Source organism: Tenrec ecaudatus, chromosome 7 (assembly GCF_050624435.1).
Source record: "Tenrec ecaudatus isolate mTenEca1 chromosome 7, mTenEca1.hap1, whole genome shotgun sequence".
NCBI classification, from domain to species: domain Eukaryota; kingdom Metazoa; phylum Chordata; class Mammalia; order Afrosoricida; family Tenrecidae; genus Tenrec; species Tenrec ecaudatus.
In genome coordinates this window covers 77732654-77757471 of record NC_134536.1, presented here as the reverse complement: position 1 = coordinate 77757471, position 24818 = coordinate 77732654, and the positions used below count along the sequence as shown (strand labels likewise).

General features: G+C 35.8%; 1 protein-coding gene across 1 annotated transcript in view; it reads left to right on the top strand.

Moving 5' to 3' along the window:
- MANEA (mannosidase endo-alpha) overlaps window positions 1-24210 on the top strand; it is a 37765-nt gene extending 13555 nt beyond the window's left edge. Inside the window, exons 3-5 of the mRNA XM_075554759.1 lie at window positions 4416-4525; window positions 15886-15962; window positions 16799-24210. Coding sequence (XP_075410874.1) covers window positions 4416-4525; window positions 15886-15962; window positions 16799-17456 — 845 coding nt within the window. The 3' untranslated portion in view covers window positions 17457-24210. The remainder of the gene's footprint in view (window positions 1-4415; window positions 4526-15885; window positions 15963-16798) is intronic.
- The last annotated feature ends 608 nt before the right edge of the window (window positions 24211-24818 follow it).

Genomic DNA, 24818 nt, shown 5'->3' with positions numbered 1-24818 from the left:
TTTCATTTTTATGTAATATAATAATATAGTAATTTTAAATATTTAACTTTGCTTTTCGTTTTGTCTTTGTCCCATGTATTCTTTGTTCTCTTTTCCCTTTCCTGTCCTCTTCTTAGTGAATTTTAGTATTTATTATATTTTTCAGTTATTCAAAAACAAAATCTAGCTTTTTAGTGTGACTTTGTAGCATTTGTTTCTGTATTCTGTCTGTATTAGGACATACAATAACCTTGATAAATTCAGACAGCATTGCTTGCATCTGTCTTCATTTACTAATGCATTTGGAAATCAGGCAGGGCGTATTTATGTATTTATTTATTTATATAGGCTCCAGTTTTTATTTGTGTTATTTCTATACTGGTTTTGTCATTGTGGTCAAAACCAGATTATGCTTGATGGAAATGTTTATTCCTGGAAATTTTTTCCTTATGCAAATGAGCTATATACAACTAGGCATTTTTAATACTTAGAAATATTTTTGTTATCATTTTATTGTGATTAGAAAAATGTATAAGTTTATATTTTCTTTTGTACTTGTCTAATGCTTATGTACAGATATTTTTCCTTCATGTTTTTATTACATACTCTATTTTAACATATATTATTTCTAACCACAAGCAGTTATACAATTAATTTTATTTAAAGTGCTGACAATTTCCCTATTGATGCAGATATGTTATATTTTTGATAGATTTTCTGCTGGGAAAAATAAACACCCAGTCAGTAGTAAGAAAAGTGACAACATTGTAGCTCATCTCAAAATAAGTGATTTTGTAACCAGTTAATTATTGAATTATATTTATTGTTATTAAGGCAAATAATAAATTCACTCCAAAGTTCCCAAACATAAGACATGATAATAATCAATACTGTTAGCATGACAACTTGGGTATTTCTCAAATTGAAGAAGAGATTAATTTAAAAGGGATCATTAAATTACTCTGTGATTGACTATGCTTTGACTTCATCTGCAACATTCATCTTTTCCCCTGATCCTGTATGTCCTTACGATTCCTAAGTTGAATTGCGCATTATTGCTCAGCACCAGCGGGTGATTTATCCTTTTAAAGTTATAGGTTTGGATTGTATAATTTCTAATGGTCCAATCTTTGAATTTTCCTAGGAAATGATGAATTTAAAATAAAATAAATGTTATATTTAAACTACAATCATACTATTATGATTATCAGGGAGCTAGTAGAAGCCTCATGTTTTTGCATGATTTTCGTTTCTGTATGTGAAGGATTACAGACTACATGGCCTCGCCCTTCTCCATTCTAAAGATTCCATAGAGATTATTTATTTTCATGACTCTTGGGGAAAAAAATCATGGGATATCAATAAAATGTTCACAAAATTTTCACCTTGTATCCTTGGAATCAGGAATGTTTTGGCTTCTAGAACTGGGCATGACAAGGAGACATTCTTACCTTGGGCCTTCAGAAATGAATACCATCCAGTTTGAAATGTTGATATTTGCCCAGTTGGTTCTCGTGCCTGTAGTAAAATAAATGTGTAATACTTTAAGCTGCTAAATTTTTGCTAATCCGGTAGTCATAGAAAACTCTTTACACTTAGCCAAGCATAATTTATCCCAAGTCTTTAAAATGACCATCTCTCAGTTTAACACTAAAACTATATTGATTTCTACCATCTCCCAAAATTGTGTTAGATGTTGCGGACAAAGGGGCACAAGTCACATTCCATGTTTCTAGTTTTCATCATTGGTGTTTCCAAAGTTCTAGATGGATATCAACTTTAGACTATATTCTGAAATTAGATTTGTTATCCTAAGGTTACTAGAAGAAATGGAAATAAAATGAACTCGATTTTTAGTATAAATGCACATACCTATGTTCCTCTTTTTAGAATAACTACATGCTTGATCAATTAATTTACATAATTGTTGATTGATTTTTGTATCATACAGCTTTAATATTTCTATAGATTCTTAATCTGTTTCTGTTTATTGCTTTGTTTTTTGGCAGTGTGTTGTTTTCCAGCTTTTTTATGTACATTGTAATTTTTTGTTGAAAGTTTGTCATTTATGATAAATAGTTTTTATGCTTAGAAAATGAGAACACCTGTATTTCTAATTAATTTTTAGTGCTGGAATCTAGGTTTTCCAGTTTTATATTAGGAACACTGTCCTAGCTCCATAATATTTGATCTTAGACTTTTAATACCAATCAGATATATATTTTGTGGGGACTTTACTCTGAACTTCTCATCTTTGTGATCATCCCTTGTACGTGCTTGTTTATAAGTTACATGATTTTTCAGTTGGTACTGCATAGTCAGTAGAACCAGATGGACATGTGCCTCACAAGTGAGACAGGCAACCATTAGTCACTGAGGTGAATTTGGAAACAATGAAATGTGAATCAAAGAGGACTCAGAAGAAAAAGTGTTTTACTCTTAATTGCAGAGTTCTTTGCTAAGTAGGGAAAAGATCCACAACCCCCTTTGTCTTCCAGAGCCAGGTGGATAACAAAGGAAAGTGGTGGTTTGTGCACCCGTTTGCAGCAGGAACAGAGGAAAAACAATCCCCTAGCTACTAGCCACAAAGATCTTACAGGTTCCTAGTATGAGGAAGGGGCTGGGGCCCCAGCCCTGGAGCAGTTCTAACAAACTATGAATAAGGGCTCATTTTTGCATAGCTGTTTCGTAGAGACACCTGGCCGAAAGCAAAGTTGCTACCCACATCCCGGTTTCAGCCTCACTACTCAACGTTATTAGAACTAAAATTATGAGCACGTTTTGGAGAAGGCTTTCCTTTGGAGGACAGTGGCAGCCTAAAACCCATCTATAGAGTATCAAGTCAGACCCAGCTGCTGGCAGATCCATTCTCGCCAAGGCAAGAGTCCCAAACAGCCTTAATATCAGGCAGAGACCATTGTATTCCTGATTATGCTGGATCAATCTTGGTACCAGGGCAGTTGTCCTCCCTATAGATAGGACCTGAATTAGTGCGAGGTGCAGGTATCTTTTAGTTGTCCCCTGACAGAAAATTTCCCCTGGCTTTTTGAACACTGATTGAGGTCTTTTCCCACTTACACAATATTTGCATTTTTGCCTTTATACTAATATGATCTTATTCTTACCACCTTAGTGCAATTCGTCTTGCACTGTTTTCTGTTGGGTTTCCTAGGTGTGAAGCAAAGAAGGAGCGATGGATAATGATGATAACTGATATAAGGTGTTAGAGGGCATGCAGGGGTGAGGCATGGGCTAGCAGGAGGGCAGGGGGATTTCTGGAGTGAACTGTGAGGGCAGGAGGGGAGTGATTGCACAGCTCAGTTGAAGGGATATGACTCTGGAGGGTGGGGGTATCCTTTGAGATAGATGTGGTGGCGATGGTGCAACTGCAACTTCCCTTGATGTCATTGAATGACTGACATGTTTAATTGTTTGATATGTGAATTTTGTGCCAATAAAACTTGGATTGAAAATAAGTTTCACTGAATACTAGGTTCAGGCTGCATCTTGTGTTTTCTCTTGGAACAGAATCTATAGACCTTGCAAAGCAAGCGTGCACACGGGGGAGAGCTAAGGAGAGAGCCGTAGGCAAGAGAATTGCAAAATCCTCTGTGCAGACACACAATAAGTGCTTTCTCCCGCACTAGGCTTATCATAGCTTTGGAAATCAGATAGCGTGGCCTTTTTTTCCTCATTCAGTCGCTAATGATGACTCATTGATTTATTAGATATTGAACCAGCTTTGCATTATTGGAATCAGACCTACTTGATAATGATTTATTATGCTTTTTATACATTATTCAATTGTTTGCTAATATTTTAAAGGGACTTCTGTTTGTGACCAGGATCATGAGGGATACCGATCTGTAATTTTATGATCTTGAATTAACATTGGTTAATTATTAGAGTATTACTGAGTCCGTACACATAGTTGAGAGACCTTTTCTTTATTCTGTTAAAGATTGTGTTGAATTAATATTACTCCTTTTTATATGTTTTATAGAATTTATCAGTTTAACATTGTTTTGATTCTTGTTTCAACTAAAATGTAATTTTTAACAATAGACATAGGGCTGTGAATTAGTTGATTCCAAGCATTCCTTTTCTAACTAGTAATTTTCATACAGGCTTATATTTCTGGCAGTTTTAAAAAAAATCAGTTAAACAATTATGTAACACAGGGAAGAATTTTTCACTTATTTTGAATCTTCTGTGAAAATATTAATGACTAATGTAAAGTTACTAAGTAATTGACTACATATAAGAGTGAAGTTCTTGTATTTTGCCTGAAAATAAGATAACAGAGCAAATTTCTATGAGACTATTTTATTTGTTCTTTTAATTGTTGACTAGCTAGTACTTTTTCTGCCTTTTCTATAATACCTGTAGTCATCTCTGTTCCTTCCTTCTTGCTTTTTAATCATCTTTTTCATTAGGTGTTCTCGCCCTGTCTTGGTACCCACCTGCTTCAAGTGATGAGAATGGAGAACCTACTGATGACTTAGTACCGACTATTTTGGATAAAGCTCATAAATATAATCTGAAGGTATTTCATTTTATTTTTAAGCTACATTAAGCAAATTCTTTTGGAGAAGAAAATAGTAATAAAAAATTGGTATTTTAATTTAAAGCTTACTATGAAAATAAGGACTCCGGTTTGAATGTAAAGACTTGGGATTTTTTACTTTAATAATACTATAATTCATAAAGGAAGTTTAAAAAATAATATGAATACCAAATATGAAACCTTGTGTAGGTTACTCTTATCAAATTTAGCATTAATATAGTTATTAGAAATATGCAAGGGTTTATATGCCTAAATGACTTCTAAATATGTATAAAATTGAAATTTAATTTTAAATCATTTTATTGGGGACTCATACAACTTGTATCACAATCCATTACATCAAGCGTATTTGTACATTTGTTGCCATCATCATTCTCAAAACATTTTCTTTCTACTTAAGCCCTAAAAATAAAGTCTAAAATGAAAAGGAAATCTACTTATGGTTTCAGAAAGTTTTTAAAAATTGTATATCAGTGTATTTAGAGATAAAAGAAATGGACACTTATGGGAAAATACATGAATAATTAAATTTTAGTGTAAGAGGTTAAAAATGCGAATTGACTATCTTAGGGGGAAAAAATTTAAAGAGCCATAGTATATTTTCCCAACGAACCTGTTTTGGGGAGCTAACAGGTTCTCATCAACCCTCCACAAACAGTTGCTTCTTATGATACTGCCATATAATGGAAAGTACACTAATTATCTATGGCTACATGGCAGGTTACGCCCAAACGTGGCAGCTTAAAACATGACACATTATGTCACACAATTTCTATGAATTAGGAGTCTAAGAATGACTTAGCTGGGTGGCTCTGGTCCAGGATCTTTCATCTGGTTGCTGTGGTCACTTGCACAACTTTGCGCAACTGTCAGCTGAAAGTTAAGGATCCACTTTCAATCTCATACGGCTTTTGACAGGGCTCAGCGCCTTGCATCGTTTAGAATTGGGATTTCAGTTCTTCACCATGGGGCCGCTTCTCCACCAAGGATGCCTTAGTCTCCCCAATCTATATGGCATTTGCCTTGGAGTGATCCAAAACAGAATCCAGTATAGAGGCTGCAGTCTTTCTTTTTTTTTTAACCTCTCTTTAAAGTGACATTCTACCCAGTTTTATTACTTTATTACTGATAAGCTAATAGAAGAAGGAGCTACTCCCACGTGCATTCCAAGAAGTAGGAATAATTGTGGTCATCTTGGAAACTAGTTACCACAGAAAGCTTTTAAATGTATTCCATCATAGCACAGTGAAGAGTGTAGCTGGTGTCCCTCATGAATACAGATGCAAAATTCCTAAAGGAAACTTAGAAAAGAAATATGTATTAGCATGGATCTAAGAATGGTCCCAAGTGTATCAAATCTGAATAGCCTATATTCAAATTATTGCTCAACTACTTACTAAGTAATTCTTACACCTCAGCTTCCTTATCAGTAAAATGGAAATAATAATAAAAACCACTCAGAACCTTTAAATAATCAATGAAGCTTTATTGTTTACATGTTAGGTAATGTAAATAAAGCTACTGTATACACTTATGTATAAGCCAAGTTTTTCAGCGCATTTTTAATGCAGTTTTTGTGGTAAAATTAAGTGCCTCGACTGATATTAGGGTCGGCTTATACTCGAGTATATAAGGTACATTGATTATTTAAAAGAAAGAAAGACTTGGTTATTCTATTGGTTAGAGAAAAATTCAGAGACTCAAACAACAAAGACATATTACTAATAAGATGCTTGATTACTAAAGATTAAGATAGTTTTATAATTTCCTACCTTAAAGATATGTCAAACTATTGAATGTACCATACTTAATGGATTAATTGTGTTGTCATGTCTATTAAATCAATATCAAAACAAGGCTCCTAGTATCAGTAGTTTTTAGGACTGGAGATTCTATGCAGAGCAGTGTGACTTAATAAGAATGAAAAAATTTAGGATTTTTGTAAATGATAACTATCAAGAAAACTTATAAAATTACATAGAAACTATTAGAAAAATTAGTCGGTAAGGTGACTGGGATTAAAAAAAACATAGATATTAACAGGATTCCTATATTTTAGTAGAAAAAATTTTGATAGAATGTGAATAAAGTATAATGAAAGTAAAATAATAATATAAGAGTAAGCTTATGATATTAACAAAGGATCTGAAAGACTTGTACAGAGAAACATGAATTTTATAGGAAGATTCAATGTTGTAAAAATGACCATTTTCTTAATCTATGTGTTTATTTTATTTAGCATAATTTTTATATTTATTGTTTTGTTATCCAGTTAAAAATCCTAATGAGAGTTTTAAGATAGAATTATACAAACTAATCCCAACATTTATAATATGGTTATAATAAAGTACCATTTGCTTTTAAAATGTTTATGCATGAAAGAAAACTTGCTTTCTTAGATGATAAAATTCACAATAAAATGACAGAATTTAAGATTGCAGTGTTAGACTTATGAGGTCAGTGACATAATCAAGTCCAGAAACAAGGCACTGTACATGAAAATGTAAAATATAAATCAAGAATAATTTTAAATCAGGCACTGAAATAATATTTATTCATGATGTTGTTTAGGAGACTGGATACTTCAGTTTATGATTAACCTCTCTGCTGTTCCATGCCCGTGAGCAATCATACTTTCACTTCTATGATCACTTACTTATTTTCAGATTTCTCAGATTTCTTCAAGTTTCCTTTTGTGTTTTGAAGCATTGCTTGCAAATCTTAACTGTGATTCAGTGTCTTTTAACGAGGGCACCATTGCCCAGAGTTCTCAGATCGTCTGAAGGCTCAGTCTTTTGTTTGCTCTGCAGCGTCTGGCTGTTTCATGTCTTTGTGGACAGCAGTTTGGTTTGTCTAGTACTGGTAGTTGAACTCCAGAAGAAATACTGTGAATCACTGGTGAAACCTTTAAATTACAAGTAAAAATCTGACAAAGATTACTTTTATTTTCATTTTATTTTATGACTTAAGGGCCCAGTAGTTACTGGGGAATAGAAATGGATCCTGGGAGAGGGGAATGACTAACTAAGCAAATACATTTTAATTCCTTTCCATAGAGGACCATTTTTGCTTTACAATCCTGAAGCTGTTAAGACAGCATCTCTCAAATTTGCTGACTCGGCCAAATTGGCTTCAGTTATTTCCCCTAGTGAGATTCAGTGCATTCCAACTGGCATTGAAAATCCAAGAATAGGCAGGCCTGCAGGTACTGGCACCTGATCTAAGGCTAGATAAGCAATGTGATTTATCTTCCGCAACACATGCCCAAAGGCATCTCTTCTGTCCAGGCCCTGCTATAATTCTGGAAGGAAGGACGCCAGAGACTTTCACAAGGCCAAAAAAGTAGTTATTTCATTATTTTCAGGAAGCTCTTTAAAGGTAAAACGATAAAGCTCTAATGCTTTAACGAAGATTTTTCTTTGTTTAAGCTTCTGTATGGGGTGAGCAACAGTGGTTGAAGAGCAACGCTTCCGACCACCAGTTGTCTGTGGAGTAGTTTGAAACACACTGGCTCTCACGGAGTTTCAGCGTTTATGTCATGCTCAGAATATTTGGAATGTGCTCCACTATTGTTTTCTGAAAATTGCAGGCAAAGGTGGTGGTTGTTGTGAGGTGCCTTGAGTCTGCTGCTGACAAGAATACTAACTTCTGTGCAAAAGAAGGAACGAAACCCCACCTGGTCCTGCAGCATCCTCACAGTTGCTCCTTTGAGCCCATCCTTGCAGCCCCTGTGCCAACCTTTCTTGCCCAGAATTTTCCTCTCTTTTGCTGTCTCAACTGTGCCAACCATGATGTCCTTCTCTTGGGACATATCTATCCAATGCGATGTGTCTTTTGATCTCATGGATCAAGAGGCAGAACAAGGGAATTCTACATGGAATAAAATAGGAAAGATAAGCATTAGGGTTATATCTTCTCACCAAACTTATTCAATCTGTATACTGAGCAAATTATTGAAGATGGACTATATCAAGAAACATGTAGCAACAGAATGGGAGGAAGGTTTATGATATGCAGATGACAAAACCTTGCTTGCTGAAAGAATATGACTTGAAGAACTTGCCGATGATGATCAATGATTGAAGTCTTTATCACGGATTACAACTCAATGTAAAGAAGACCAAAATCCTCACAACTGGACCAATAGGGAACATAAATGGAGAAAAGATTGAAGTTCTCAAGGATTTTGTCGATCTTGGATCCTCAATTAGTACTCATGGAAGCAGTAGTCAAGAGATCAAAAGATGTGTTGCATTGGGTAAATCTGCTGCAGGAGACCTCTTGGGAGTATGGAAAAGCCAGGACGAAGGGATGCGCGATCTAAGGTTCTAAGGCATGATGTTTCAATTGCCTCATATGCCTGTGAAAGTTGGACATCGAGTGAGGAAGACCAAAGAAGAATCTATTCATTTGAATTGTGCTGGAGAAGAGTGTTGAAAATACCATGGCTGCTAAAGGGACAAGCAAATCTGTCTTGGAAGAAATATGGCCAGAGTGCTCCTTAGAGGCAAGGATGACGAGACTTCTCTCACATACTTTATAGGAGACTAGACCCTGAGAAGGACATCATGCTTGTTAAAGTGTAGGGACAGTGGAAATGAGGGAGGCTCTCAGGAGATGGAATTAACCCATTTCTGCCACAGTGGGCTCAGGCATACTGACAGTTGTGAGGATGGCACGAGACCTTGAGCGTTTGTCCCATTGTGCATAGATAGCATCTCTGCAGGTCGGAACGGACCGATGGCACCTAACAACATCAGCATGTGCGGGTAGGGACTTTTCTGATAGACTGGGAACCATGTGACTAGAGAGCTAGTCTGCAGAATAAATCTGGAACCTTGGATTAGCCGTTCATCTTGGCTTTTCCCTCAAATATAAGATGTGTAGTCTCAGTGTTCTATATTGTTCCCTCTCTGGGTTCTGAGAGTCATTGCAATGGCAACACAGAACTGAGACGAATTCATGATTAAAGGGTTTATTAAGGAAATTGACAAGTTGTACTGCAGATGAGAAATGCTCAGACTTGTTTATCTGAGCATATTGGAAAGTCTTTTTTCAAGTCTGTTAATAAATGTCTAAGGGGGCATCTCACTGCCTTGTAAGTCAACCTGAAGGCCTTCTGCCCAAGAACCTTGGGTCAGCAAACTCATCTCCCAGAAGTAAATGCCTGGAGGAACCCCACTCTGCAGCCAACCTGCTGCACAAAAGTGCTCCGTTTTACTTGCTCTGTAGGTTGGGAAGCCCATTATTTGGTTCCATGCTCTGGCTCCTGGTTCTGCTGCTACACCTCAGTTGTAGCAGAAATGATGGATTCACAGGACTTCGCTCCATTCCTAGCTCTTGCAGGTAGAGATCCTTCTTCCTGCTTCTCAGAGAGCTCATTTTATACACAGCAGATGCCACTCAGGGAACCTTGTTCCCAGTTATTCACCAGTGGCAAATCCTTATCGGTATCTTACCCCACCTTTTTACCAGACCCAGGCGGAACAGGTTGTTTGGTGGGAGCCAAGAGTTTGGCTAGGAGAGCCACATTTAGCACTTCATGGTGCTGGCATAAGACAACTGATACAGCCACAGGTCCTCCTACTTATGGAATGTTTCTGTGATTTTCAGTTTTATTGTGGTTATTGAACAGTGATTATTTTTTTATAATTACATGAAATATCATCCAATTTTTAGAAACAATGGAAAACTTTCACTTGCTGATATGAACAAAAGTTATTTGATGACAATAACATACTTGAATTACTTGAAGTTATAAAACAATACAATAGGAAAAGATGAATAAAAATATTATGAACTTATTTTGGGAAACAGGCCTGTAGTGGATTTGCATGCCTGACCATGTCTAAAATCTTAAATGTAAAATGAGTTTATTAGTAACATTTACTTTTACTTGCTAGTCTCAGCAAGGAAATAAACAGTTCTTTCCCCTATTTGAGTACTATTGGTTTGCATAGCTCCTCCCAAAATATCCTTCAATTGATCGATTCTATTTTAAATAATTTAATGGTTCTAATTTATTAATTTGACATTAATCACTCATTTTTTTCTCACTTAGCATGAGTTTGTTTACTCTTCACTCTCTACTTAAATTGAACATGTTTTCCCTTTATTATCTTTCATGTTATATGAATTTGTCTCATAGTTAAGCTTTGGCCATAGCTCATTAGTTTTGATTATATCGTACTTTAATAAGTATTAGTTGGCAAATACCTTGTAATTGCAATTTTGATTTATTAACATCAAGAGTAATTTAAGAGACTGATTTAAATCATAGACAGCAATATCAATGACAAAAATGCTACCAATTCAATGTTTTGTCTTTTGTATTATGATGAATGAATGTGGACTAAGTTATTTCCATTTTTGGAAGTTACTGAAATTTCCATTTTCATCTGACATAGCAGATTTTCTAAGTGCTGCAATGTAATTTGAAAGAAGAAAATGTTTTCTACCGTGTAGATCATTATCATCGAGTGGATTCCAACTCAGAGCCATCCCATAGGAAAAATAACTGCCCCTTTGGGTTTCCAAGACTCTAAATTGTTACTTGAGTAGAAAGCTTCATCTCTTTCCCTCGGAGTGGCTAGTGGTTTAGAACTGCTGACCTTGTAGTTACCTGCCTATTAGCAGCCAAGACATAGCCCTCTCTGCTCTCAGATTTACAGCCTTAAAAACCTATAGGGGTAGTTCAGCGCTGCCCTTTCAATCATTATCAGGTGAAGTAGATGCGATGACTGTGGGTGGGGTGTCTCTGGCTAGTAGGAATGCACGGTGTGCAGCTACCCCTGAAAATGTGGTGGGTCCTCAGAAAGATAAACAGCACTGTCAGCTGGTCAGTCGCTGAGAAGTCTGTTCCGATTCTTGATGCCGCTGTGGGACATAGGAGGACTAGGACATAGGTGTTCCACGGCTGTACCTTTTTACAGAAGTAGACTGCCACACCTTTCTCATGGAAAATAGCTGATACGTCCAAACGGCCTTTGAGGGACCAGCTGAGCCCTTCCCCTGCGCACTACCAGGACTTATTCAGAACTACTACTCTTAGATACCCACAGCCAGTGAGTCGATTCTAATTCCGTAGCCCTGCAGGACAGGGTAGAACTGATCCATAGAATTTCTAAGACTGTAAATCTTTACAGGAAGAAAGCCTCATAACGTTCTCTATTGGAGCTGCTGGTTGGTTTGAATCTCCAACCCTGTGTTTAGCCCACTGCACCACAAGAGTTCCATAGAACTACCCGATGGTCCAGAAACTCTACTCACAAGTATTATCACAAGATTTAAAAACAGGAACACAAACAATGCATCTGCACCAGTGTTTATTGCAGCATATTCACAGGAGTCAAAGGTGGAGCAATAAGTGTCCATATACACATAAATGGATGAGAATAAGGCATCGTATACTCATACAATGGGCTTTTGTTCAGCTATTAAGAGAAATGAAGGCCAAGTTAATGCTACAATATGGTTGAACCTTGAGAAAATTTTTAAAAATTAATTATTTTATTGGGGGCTCTTACAGCTCTATCACAATCCATGCATACATCCATTTTGTCAAGCATATTTGTACATATGTTGCCATCATCATTTTTAACATTTTCTTTCTACTTAAGCCCTTGGTATCAACTCATTTACCCCCTCCCTCCCCCACCTTCCCTTCCTCATGAACCCTTGATAATTTTTTTTTCATGTCTTAACTGCTTTTGCTCTTCACCCATTTTTCTGTTGTTCATCCCCCTGGGAGGAGCTTGATATGATGATCATTCTGATTAGTTCTCCCTTTCTCCCCCCACATTACCCTTAACCTTCTGGTATTTCTACTTTCATTATTGGTACTGAGGGGTTTAACTGTCCTGGATTCCCAGTATTGTGAACTCTTATCTGTAGCACTGTGCATGCTCTGGTCCAGCCAGATTGGTAAATTAGAATTGTGTTCATAATAGTGGGGGTGGGGTGGGGAGAGCATTAAAGAACTAGAGGAAAGTTGTATGTTTTGTCTGTGCTGTACAACACCATGACTGGCTCATCTCTTCCTTGTGACGCTTCTGTAAAGGGATGTCCAATTATCTACAGATTGGGTTTGGGCCTCTGCTCTGCGTTACCCCTCATTCACATTAATATGATTCTTTTGTTCTGGATTTTGGATATCTTCTACCTGTTCCCTTCAACACCTCATGATTACACAGGCTGGTGTGCTTCTTCCGTGGGGCTTTGTTGCTTCTCAGCTACATGGCCGCTTGTTTATCTTCAAGTCTTTAAGACCTCAGACACTATATCTTTTGATAGCCAGGCACCGTCAGCTTTCTTCACCACATTTGCTTATGCACACATTTTGTCTTCAGCAATCTTTTCCAGGAGGTGAGCATCATGAATGCCAGGTTATTAAAACAAACTGTTCTTGAGTTGAAAGAGTACTTGAGTAGAGGCCTATTGTCCGTGTGCTACCTTAATACTTAACATATAAGTATATGTACATAGATCTATTTCCCTATCGTTATAAATATATTTACAGTTGTACATGCCTGTATTTAGACCTCTATAAATGTCCTTTGCCTCCTAGTTCTTTCCTGTATTTCCTTTTACTTTCCTCTTGCCCCACTATCATGTTAGGCCTTCATTTAGGTTTACTATTTCCTCTCGATTACATTGCTCTTGACCAAGCCCCACCAGGCATCCTATGAGCTCCTTTCCATTGATTTTAGATCACTTGTTTTTCCCTTGTCCCTGGGTTTTTGCTTGATAAAATAGGGACTTTTAAAAATTTCATATGAAATAATGAGAAAAGGGAAATTATGATCAAAGTTACCAGTGGCTACCAGGGGTAGGACAAAAACATTAAGGGAAGCCATTGTTTAGGAAGCAGTGTTTGTTGATGGTGATAGGAAAGCTAGCATTGACTGTGGGTTGCAAAATACAATTACTGCAAATGTTGATGGTAGTTGCACAATACAGTGTGATGGATATCAATTGTACATCACTGAATTGGAAAGTGTTCTGATATATAATTTTTACAATAATTAAAATTATCTCTATCTTTTATGGACTTTGCAATCTACTGGCGGTTATAAACTAAGGTGGATAAAAGTAGGAGTATTTTGGTACCACATAAATGTAGATAAACCCACATCCAGTTTGCATCCAAGGGTGAGGTGGGGAGCAGAGCTAGAGGTGTTAGAGAAAAAAGAATATGGATATTTTTTACTTTGGACAATTTACTTTGGCTTTGATGTGAAGAAAAAACAGGCAAAGTCAGCATTTTATTAGCATAGAGTGAAAACTGATTTTATGATCTTCATTCACTAATCTAAAAATAATATAAGTATTTAATTTTCTGGGTCGTATCCTCTCATTTTAAAACTTAAATATAAATATTACAGATTTTTCTAAAAGGAAGAGAAAAATAGGGACTAAATCCCAATATTGATTAAACCTAAAAAGTAATTAGTTATATTGCAATTAAGTTAAAAATAGCTAATGCAAAATTGTCAAATATTTTTCGTTATTAGTAATGGCTTTTTGCGCTGGAAATATATTGATCTTCAGAATTTACAAAAAAGAATGCCATTTTTAAGTTATATCTTTAAATACAAATTTCATTTGAAATTGGTTATTTTCTTAAATATGGTATCCTTTGCATATAAAAATGGAATCTTAGAAAATAACAATGCTACATCAAAAGGAACACTAACCCAAGGTAACATATAAAAGAATGAAAATAGCTCCATCCTTGCCAATCGTTCTTTCATTTTGAAGTTAAAAAGGAAATATCAGAACTGCTGAAAAAATAAGCCACATCGGCAATACTAACAGTGTACTGCAGAAATGAATTTGACCTTGCTTTGTTACTGACAAAAACATCTACATAATCTCACTTCACTGTAAGTAGAAAATGATATTTTTCACTAAATGCTTTCTGACTTTTAAATTGATTCTGTGAAAACTAGTAGAACTGACTAATGTAAAATACATTTCACTGTAATTGGGTAATTGAAAGCAATGGTTTTATATTGCAGTGCCTTACCAGTCTCCAGTCCCTAAGTATGTCCTGGAGCCTGAAACTTAAACTGGGAACTGTATTAATAAGCTTATTAGATTGTCATTAATATTTTGGTGGTTCTTGTTCAGTTAGTAAAAATATAAATAAAGTGAAGATATGTGTAGTCTTAACAATATTAAGAATATTAGATGTAGTATTCAAAATGTTTTTACCAACCATAAATCATTTTTTCTGGTATAATGAACCTGCTCATCGTTTAAAAAAATTATATCTGTACATAATATATTTAAATATTTTATTCTAATTTCTACTATCGTGTAGCCATTATACCAATAACTTCAGTTTTAAAAATTATTGTCCTTTTTAATACTAATATATATTATTTTTTCTGGGTATAGATTCTGAGTTCTTTTGCATGCTCAGGCAAATTCGGGAGGTGGAGCTGGACTTTTACAGCTCTCCGAAGTGTTCCTTCCGTCGACGGGATGCAAACTGAACTACTTTTCTAGTGCTCTCTATTTGTGAAACATATTTGACATGCCCTGCCCTGACAAGCGTCACCTTTACACAAATTACAGCTTTACCCATTGTTACTGTGTGACAAACATACAGTATTTTTAATTGTTTTAATGATACTGAAAGATTTGTCCTTTACATAAATTTGTTCTTGACTCTATTTAAGTGTAAATTTACTGGGGGCAAAAAAACACTCCAGATTTCAGACTATGTTTACTTTATATTTTTCTTTTTAAGCAAAATAAGTGTGTAAGATGAAGAATGCCCATTATGAGAATGTCAGTTCTGAATTCAGATGACGTCTTCACAGCTTTATGACCTTGAGCAAATCACTGAGGTCCGATGCTGCTGTGAAGAAAGCATTGGGCTGCTAACTGTAAAGTCCACTTTTGTAACCCTCCACCCACACTGTGAGGAGAAAGTTGAGTCTGTCTGCTCTCAAAGGATTTATACTGTAGGAAACCCCATGGAATACATCAACTGTGTTGGAATCAAGCAGATGGCATTAGATTTGGTGTGACTTGATATTTAGCTATAATTGCTTCATTTAGAAAATGGAAGTAATAATAATAACTACCTTCTTCGGTTGTTAAGGAAAGATTAACTGAACTATAAGCATACAATCTTTTGTACACTATTTAGAGGAATTCCCTTATGTATTTTATTACTAGCAGAGTTCTCTGGTAATGTATATGTTCAATAAAAATTTATTTTCTATTAAGATTATTAAGTTAATCCATAAAAAATGGGTTATGCATTCATTTTTATGTTTACATTATAGATACTTTTCCTCTAATCAATTTTGTTGTTTTTGTTTCAGGTCACATTTCACATAGAGCCATATAGTAATCGGGATGATCAAAACATGTATAAAAATGTGAAATATATTATAGACAAGTAAGTTTCTGCTGTATTTATAATTAGTTATAGCTTCTACTTGTTGTTTTGGTCTAGGAAGAGTAGATTTAAATTATATTTGAAAGATTTTAATAACTTCTGATCCACTATGTTCAATAAAAGAATTGTAAACTGTTATGTAATAAATGGCATAACCATTTAGAAGAATGTTCTTGAAATCCTGATAGTCTACTTTATAGATGAATAGTTAAATATGACTATTGTGAACTGTTTTGCATATTAAATAGGCTCTATGTTTTTTGTTATATTGCCATTTATAAATGGTATTTCTTAAAATCTTATGATTGTTGACTTTTGTGTTTTAAAACATAGCTTCAGAACATGACATCTGAGCTGTTTTTATAGCACTTGATGATTTTATTTATCTTTGGTCTATTTACAAGGAAATAATTTATTAATGCAGTTACATTTTGTTGAAAACTTTCACTGATAATACTTTGTGACAGATGCTGTACTTTCACAAAGAAACTTGTCAGCAATAATGGAACATTTATTACTAATACAGAAAGTAGTTTATGTAGTCTTGTAGAAATTAATGAGAATTTTATGACATTAGTCATCATTTGTAAACCTCAGCGTGAAATAATTAATTTCTGGTTTGGTTATGTCTTGATGTACCCAGTATCTCATTTCCTAATATATACAATTAAATAATCATTTTTGATTATTACACTCATATAACTGTTTCTCCAAAGATGTTTAACAGTGTGCTTCAGTTGCACTGATTAAGCTCATTTTCTGTACATTATCAGCTTTTGTCTATGGAAAGAGAGTTATGAATATTCATTTTGCTTTCACATATGTTTGTGTTTTAGATATGGAAGACACCCAGCCTTTTACAGGTACAAGACTAAGACAGGCAATGCTCTTCCGATGTTTTATGTCTATGATTCCTATATCATAAAGTCTGAAAAATGGGCCAATCTATTAACCGCCTCAGGGTCTCAGAGCATTCGCAATACTCCTTATGATGGATTGTTTATTGCACTTCTAGTAGACGAGAAACATAAATTGGAAATTCTTCACAGTGGTTTTGATGGAATGTACACATACTTCGCCACCAATGGCTTTACTTATGGCTCATCACATCAGAACTGGGCTAGCCTGAAAGCCTTTTGTGACAGCTACAACTTAATATTTATCCCAAGTGTGGGCCCAGGATACATCGACACCAGCATCCGTCCATGGAACACTCACAACACCCGCAACAGAGTCAACGGGAAGTATTACGAAACTGCGTTGAGCGCAGCTCTCCAGACCCAGCCCAGTGTCATTTCCATCACTTCTTTCAATGAGTGGCACGAAGGAACGCAGATCGAAAAAGCTGTTCCCAAAAGAACTGGTAATACTGTATACCTGGATTATCGGCCTCACAAGCCAGGTGTTTACCTCGAATTAACTCGCAAGTGGTCTGAAAGATTCAGCAAGGATAGGGCAGCGTATACATTAGCTCACCAGCCACCTGTTTCTTAATGTCTTCATGAAAGTGTAGTAACTGCTGAAACACGTAATTTCAATAAAGGCCTTTTGTTTTGAGCTATGAAAATTGTCAGAATCAGGATGCATAACTACTGTTCAGGATGCATAACTACTGTGCAATCTTTAAAAATAATAATTTCTACTTTTAAAAAAAAGTAGTTTTATTGTCATTGCCACCTTTTCCCTTGCACTAAGATCACGTCCGAGACAAGACGTGTGCAAACCACATTCCTCGTGGCACAGTTTGCTAGATTTTGGGATGACATTGAAAATCTGCTTTGATGGCAATTTAATTTTAATTTCACGGTGGATACATTGCTGTTACATAAAGCAGCCAGCACACAGTTAAGTCCTGCTTGCATCTGGGCCCAAAGAAATAGGGCTGTGGGTATGTGGTATAAGTAAGAAAAATGGACTAAAGGAGCCAATTATTTTCTGATATCATTTCCATGTTTTCTTTCTCCCTCCTTTTCTTTTTCCTTACACTGTATCTGTTGTCCTTACTGTATTAGTGTTCAGCCTCTGGACAGCGCCCCAGAATGGTGACCTTAGAGAAATGAAATTGTGTGCCTGAAGCCTTACTCTGAACCACATTGTATAAAGAAGGCATGCTTTCCGTAGTACAGGATGTATCAATACTTGCAGAATTTTGGTTACCTAGGAGTTGCTAGGGGGTTTGCATATTTAGTGTTTCTGCTTTATTATGCTGAATTACCAATTTTTAAAGCTGTGGAAAGTACTTTCATACAAATTAATGATTGCTTGTCACTTATTAGCAAAGTATCATTTTCTTCACAATTATGAAGACATATTGTCCCAAATATACTCACTTATCTTCCGTTAGGTTATCATGTCAGTCTTTAACACTTTAATACTTAAGATCTTTAAATTTCATGTTAGTCAGGGACTAATTATAAGATACAGGGATTAAAAAAAGGCTGGTACTATAATTTTTATAGGATCTTCATCTTACAATATTTACAAAAATAATAAAGAAAATGTACTCATATATTGGGAACCTGGAACTTACAGTGCTTTGAAATCTTAGTCATATTTACTCTAGTATTTAGCATGTGTATAAAGTGAATATGTAAAATGATGAAAATCATATTTCATTTACAAGGCAGTACTTGGCATTTTTCATGTATCCTGATATTTACTTTTTAAAACTGTTACTCTCAGTACCAGTCAAGCTAAAGTATTCATGATTAGTAGCTCTTCATGTGGTGACAAATTAAGCATCTTTATGCTACAAAATAGTTTCTTAGCTTTACAGTTAAAACTAGAGAATAAAAAAATACACTCTGTTGTTACAGTTAGCATTTTTAATTAAGATTACAGTAAAACTCTAATATATGTGCTAGTATAGAACTATTTCTTAGGTTTTTAATTCTGTTAAATTAAAAAAGAGCCATGCTAGACAATATCACATGTATACCATCAGATTATAAAGATGATCATTCAGAAGCATATATTAGCACTGGAATTTATTTTTAAAATGCCCCATCAAATTATGAAATATGTTTCTTTTAAAATTTATTTTAACATCAATTTAGAAGTAAATTGTATGCTTAATATTAGTTTAAAGATATTTATAACTTAAGAATTACCTATTGTTCAGAGAATGAGCATGCCACAGAAAATTAGTAAGTATAGTGTTAGCATGATTGCTTTCTATTAGTTATAAGAATAAGTCACTGTGAGGATATTTTGATACGAACAAGCATTTTTGTGTGATTAGTCATACAAAATCAGCCTGTGGGCGGGAGGGGGTGCGGTGGCATTAAAATAATCAACCTGTGGTTTGTTTTTTTCTTTTATGCAGTTAGCCATTATTGAATATGTTAAGGATAAAATATAAATATGTCATGAAATATATTTATTAAATTTAGTTAGAGATATATTCACTACAGAAGAATTTCCTTTATTCCCTATTTTGTGCATTTGAACCACTCATGAGAGAAAATGAATTCATAAAGCTATTTTGAAATTAGGAGAAACTATACGTATAGATAGACTCAGCACATCCTCAGTATATCACTCTTTTTATTTTTCCACCATTACAGAAATAGATTATCCCTTACAGCAGTGCTTCTCCACCTTCCTCAGGCCACGACCCTTTAATACAGCTCCTCATGTTGTGGTGACCCCCCAACCATAACATGATTTTAGTTGCTAATTCATAACTGTTACTTTGCTACTGTTATGAATTTGGCAACTCTTGTGAAAGGGTCATTCCACCCCACAAGTGGTTGTGACCCACAGGTTGAGAACCACTGCCTTAGAGCGTTTTTAGCTTCTGAACTTTGTCATGACCTTTGAACACATTACTCCAACCAGCAAGTGTAAGCAGTAGCATTTCCAAAAAAAGGGAGGGGGTACAAAAAAAAAGAATATTTTTCCAAAGTTAGGTATTTAAATGTTTTTTAACAAAACAACTTTATCACCATCAAAGTGCTCTCCATTATACTTATTACATTTGACAAATCTACAATCCTATTCTGGAAACATTTTTCAAACTCCTCTGTTTGGATAACTGACAGCACTTCCCTCATTTTTACCTTCGCCTCTTCTATGCTGTCAAATCTCTGCCCTTTCATGTCCCTCTTCATTTGCAAAAACAAAGAGATGTCACAGGGAGCCATGTCAGGTGAGTAAGGTGTGTGGGGAAGGAGAGACTTGCTGCTTTTTTGCCAAAACTGGTGCACTGAGATGACTGTGTCAGCAGGTGCGTTGTGGCAAAACCAGTCCCCTGTCTGCCAGAAATCAGGCCTTTTTTGTTGCACACTGTTAGGTAATCTTTTTAGAACCTCTAAATAGAAAGCTCGATTAATAGTGTGACTGGGTGGAAGGAACTCCCAAGTGCACTACGAGTGGAAATTTTCATCCTTTAGGAAGTTGAAAGGACGTTCAGAGCAAATTTTGTCCTCAGTCACTTCACCTTTTGTTCAAATGATAAAATCACTCATATGCTTGAGTTTGTATCATAACACTGTCCTTATAAGCTGTCTTTAACAAGACAAGTTTCTGCAGCATTTTTCCTGATCAGGAAACAAAATTTCATAGCTCACGCAGTTCTGTTAAATTGGCCATCACCAAAAACAATGTTTGAGCGAAACTGCTTTTACAAAAAAATTCACAGTGACCAAAGAGAACCTTCCCAGTTGATGCCACTGGGTGTACTAACTCAGAGTGAGTTGTCGGATGCTCGCCTAGCAGCGGGAGAAATGCACACAACGAGAGCTCTGCTCTACCCAGCACAATTCAGGTGTTGTGGGGTACCCCCTAGTATTTTCAATGATTAGCGGAGTTGGCACAAGAGTTAAGTATTCTACTGCTAATTGAAAGGTCATTGGTTCAAGCCCACTAGTAGCTCTGCAGGAAAAATGCCATAGTAATCCTATTCCCAGAAATATTTCAGTCTTGGAAAACCTGTGGCACAGTTCTCTGTCTACAGGGTTACTGTGCATTGAAAGTGAGTCAGTGTCACGCACCATTCTTTAAGGGGGAAATGTATGGAATCTGTTCTTATAACGGTTTAGTAATTACATTGATTAAATTACATTTTAAAATCATTAGGAAAAACTAAATTTTGTTGAGTATTAGGGAGGAATGTTTTGAAATTTCAGGTATCGCTTTCTATTTGACTTGGAACACAGATTAGATAATTTTGATCATAAATAAGAGCAAATAAATGCCTAATTTTAAAACACTATAGATTTGAATTTAACAGATTTTAAGAATATGGTTACAAGAGAACATTGAGTGGTATAGTATATATATATATATATATATATATATATATATATATATATATATATGAATCATAATGGATTCTTTTATAAATTACTCATCTTTTCAGTCAGTCTAGTTGCTTTGACTGTGAAAACCAAATCTACGGTTCTCATTTAGAACATATATTGTTGAAAAACTGCTGTTACTGATTATCGTTACATTAATTTCCTGATCCTCATTGAGTGTATGTCATTAAACATAGTATCCTATCTTGTTATATATAGTAAATGTTCCCCTAATAAAAGTGTACATGAACTGTATTACATCATAGTCAAAATGTCTACTTGTTTATCAACTTTCTTCTATTTCATTTATATTTAAAAGAGGAAAAATTGTGTTCAGTAAGTATTCTTAATACATCCTGTATGTGGCATTTATAAAGTAGACATCTGTATCTGCACATATTTTTAAAATGTGTGAGTTTAACTGTTACACAAGTAAAAAGGTTTTTAAAATTTTGCCAGGTGTTTCTCCATTTAAATTTTTTGTGTATAATGCTATATTAACTCTGACATAACTTAGGAAATTGACTTTCCCCTAATAGAGCAAAAGTAAGCAGCTACCAGAGAATATACCAAGTTCATAATCATTTGCTTATTCAAAGTCATTAGTTACTCAGTTTACACATGATGGCTGCTTCAAAACTCTATCATCCCTGTTGGAAACACTCCTTAAAAGCCTGTTCCAAATTTTTAAATTAAAGTCAGACACTCATATCCATAGTATGGAAAGCAATATTTGACCTAAGCACATGCAAAAGAGTGGGATAACTCACAATCGTGCTGTTTTTAAAATGTAGTGCAAATAACGTTTGCACTGGCTGTATAGGCACAGAGAAGGCTAACTGCTCATGTGTGCTTAGGATGTACGATTGTGGCCTTGAGAATTCAGATACTACTTTGGTGTAATTACTTAATGGAGACTCATTCATCTTTGTCAAGTCATAGAACTGACGAGTAGGACTGCTATATTCTACCTATCAATGAAGAGAGTAGCATCTTGCATTGTGCTTGACATTTTGGCATTCTGTGATTACTTAATTTTAGTGCATCAAAGGATTAAAAGGGATAAATAAAGAAGGATCTAAACTGAACTGAAATCCATAAACAGTGGCACTTTTATATTGAATGGTTCTAGATTTTAAAACACAAGTATACTTAATTTAAGTGTCTTAAAAACAACTAGATGTAAATATGATTATAAAATAAATTTTTTTTGGAAGCTACGACATTGACATAAAGATATTTTGGTCAAAGGCCATGATACACCATGGTAAGAAGTATTATATACTATTCAACTTAGGATATATGAGTTTCTCATCATGGTTTTATTTTTAATAATTCTGATGAAAGTGGTTTAAAAATTTGAGAAGAAATCATTATAAACAAAACTAAGAGATGATCTTAGCTGCTCAATCACATTAAAAATTAAAAATATTAAATGTAATTATTCCCATGTACAAAAACATTTTGAGTTAATTTTATAGAAACATTAACATATTTGAAAATGATGTTCAGTCACTCTTTGTGCCAAGGTTGAAAATATCACGCACAAACATATTCAGAAGGAATTTAATAATACAGAAAAATGATAAATTTATATATTTAACCACTATCATCTGAAAATTGACATACTACAACTTATAAAGAATTGGATATGAAAGGGGACATAGTTTTCACACCCTTAAAATGTCACTTATGCCTCTGAGGAATTAGGAATACACAGGGACAAGGGAACAGCGAATGGTTCAAAACCAGAGGAGGGAGGGGAGGGGAGGACTGGAAGGGAGTGACCAAGAGCAAGGTAACTGAGAGGAATTACTGAATCCAAAATGAAGGCCAAACATGGTAATGGGTCGGGAGGAAAGCGAAAGGAAATAGAGGAAAGGAGTAGGAGGCAAAGTGCATACAGAGAAGCGTAAATACAGACATGTACATATGTAAATATATTTATGATTATGGGGGCAATAGCTTTACATGCATATATTTATAGGTTCAGTAGTAGGGTAGCAGATGGACATTGGGCCTCCTCATGCATGATCCCCCAATACAATAGCACCTCGCCCTGCTAAACAGCCATTGCAGGATACCCATCTTCCCGACATGATCACTGAAGACAGACGTGTGTGTAAGCAAATTTGGTGAAGAAAGCTGATGGTGCCCGGCTATCAAAAAGATATAGCATCTGGGGTCTTAAAGGCTTGAAGGCATATAAGCGGCCATCTAGCTCAGAAGCAACAAAGCCCACAGAGAAGAAGCACACGGCCTAAGCGAATACAAGGTGTTGAATGGACCATGTAGCAGATACAAAGGAACAAAAACAATCATTGTGTGATCACCTTCCTCACATAATTGCTGAAGACGAAAGTGTGCATAAGCAAGTGTGGTGAAGAAGGCGGATGGTGCCCGGCTACTGAGAGATATAGCTTCTGGGGACTTAAAGGCTTGAAAGCAAACAAGCGGCCATCTAGCCCAGAAGCAACCGAGCCCACACGGAAGCAGCACATCAACATAGGTGACCGTGAAGGACAGAGGAGACCAGGTCTCCAACAACAAAGGAGGTGTGGTGGTGAGAATCACATCACCCTGAAAGAGGGGGAGTGCATGATGGGGACCCAATGCCCACCTGTAGACAGCTGGACACCCCTTCCAGAGGGGTAGTGAGGAGGAGATGGGCCACTCAGGGTTCAGTGTAGCAACAATGAAACTCAAACCTTCCTCTAGTTCCTGAACGCTTCCTCCCCTCCCAGTCATCATGACCCCAATCCTACCTTGCCTTGCGGACCTGGTTATACCAGAGGATGTACAGTGGTGCAGTGGGGATCTGGAGGCACAGGGAATCTAGGACAGACGAACCCCTCAGCACCAGCGGTGGGAGTGGCGACACCAGCAGGGAAGGGCATGTAGAAAGGGAGAACCGATCTCGGAGATCTATGTGTAACCTCCTCTCTGGGAGATGGGCAATGGGGGGAGGCGGGTGAGGGGAGACGCCGGGGAGTGTAAGATAAGATATAATAATTATTTATAAACTATCAAGGGACCAGGAGTGGGATCGGGGAGGGAGGGGGATGGGGGAAAAAAGGGAAACCGAGCTGATTGCAGGAACCCAAGTGGAAGGTGAATTATGAGAATGACGAGTGCAACGAATGTATAAGGGTGCTTTGCTCAATTGATGTATGTACAGATTGTGATAAGAGCCTTATGAGCCCCAATAAAAAGATTAAAAAAAATAATATATATACTTCATCTTATTAAACTAAAAAGAAAGTGTCAAATATGTTTTTATATGTTCTAAATAAAATTGTATTGATTATTCATGTTTACTTTTGGTAAGTTAAAACTTTTTCATATTATTTGTACTAACATGAACCAAAGATTTCTCTCAAAGAAACACTGAAGCACTATTATTTTTCCAGTAAAATTAATTTTCGTTAAGGTCAGAAACCAAATGGGAGTATAATTTTAAGAAGTAGCAGTTGGTGAATGTACTTTCTGGTACCTAAAAAATTAATAGTATAGGTCATGAATGCTATTTTAGTTGTTTATTGACTTCTGTCTTGAG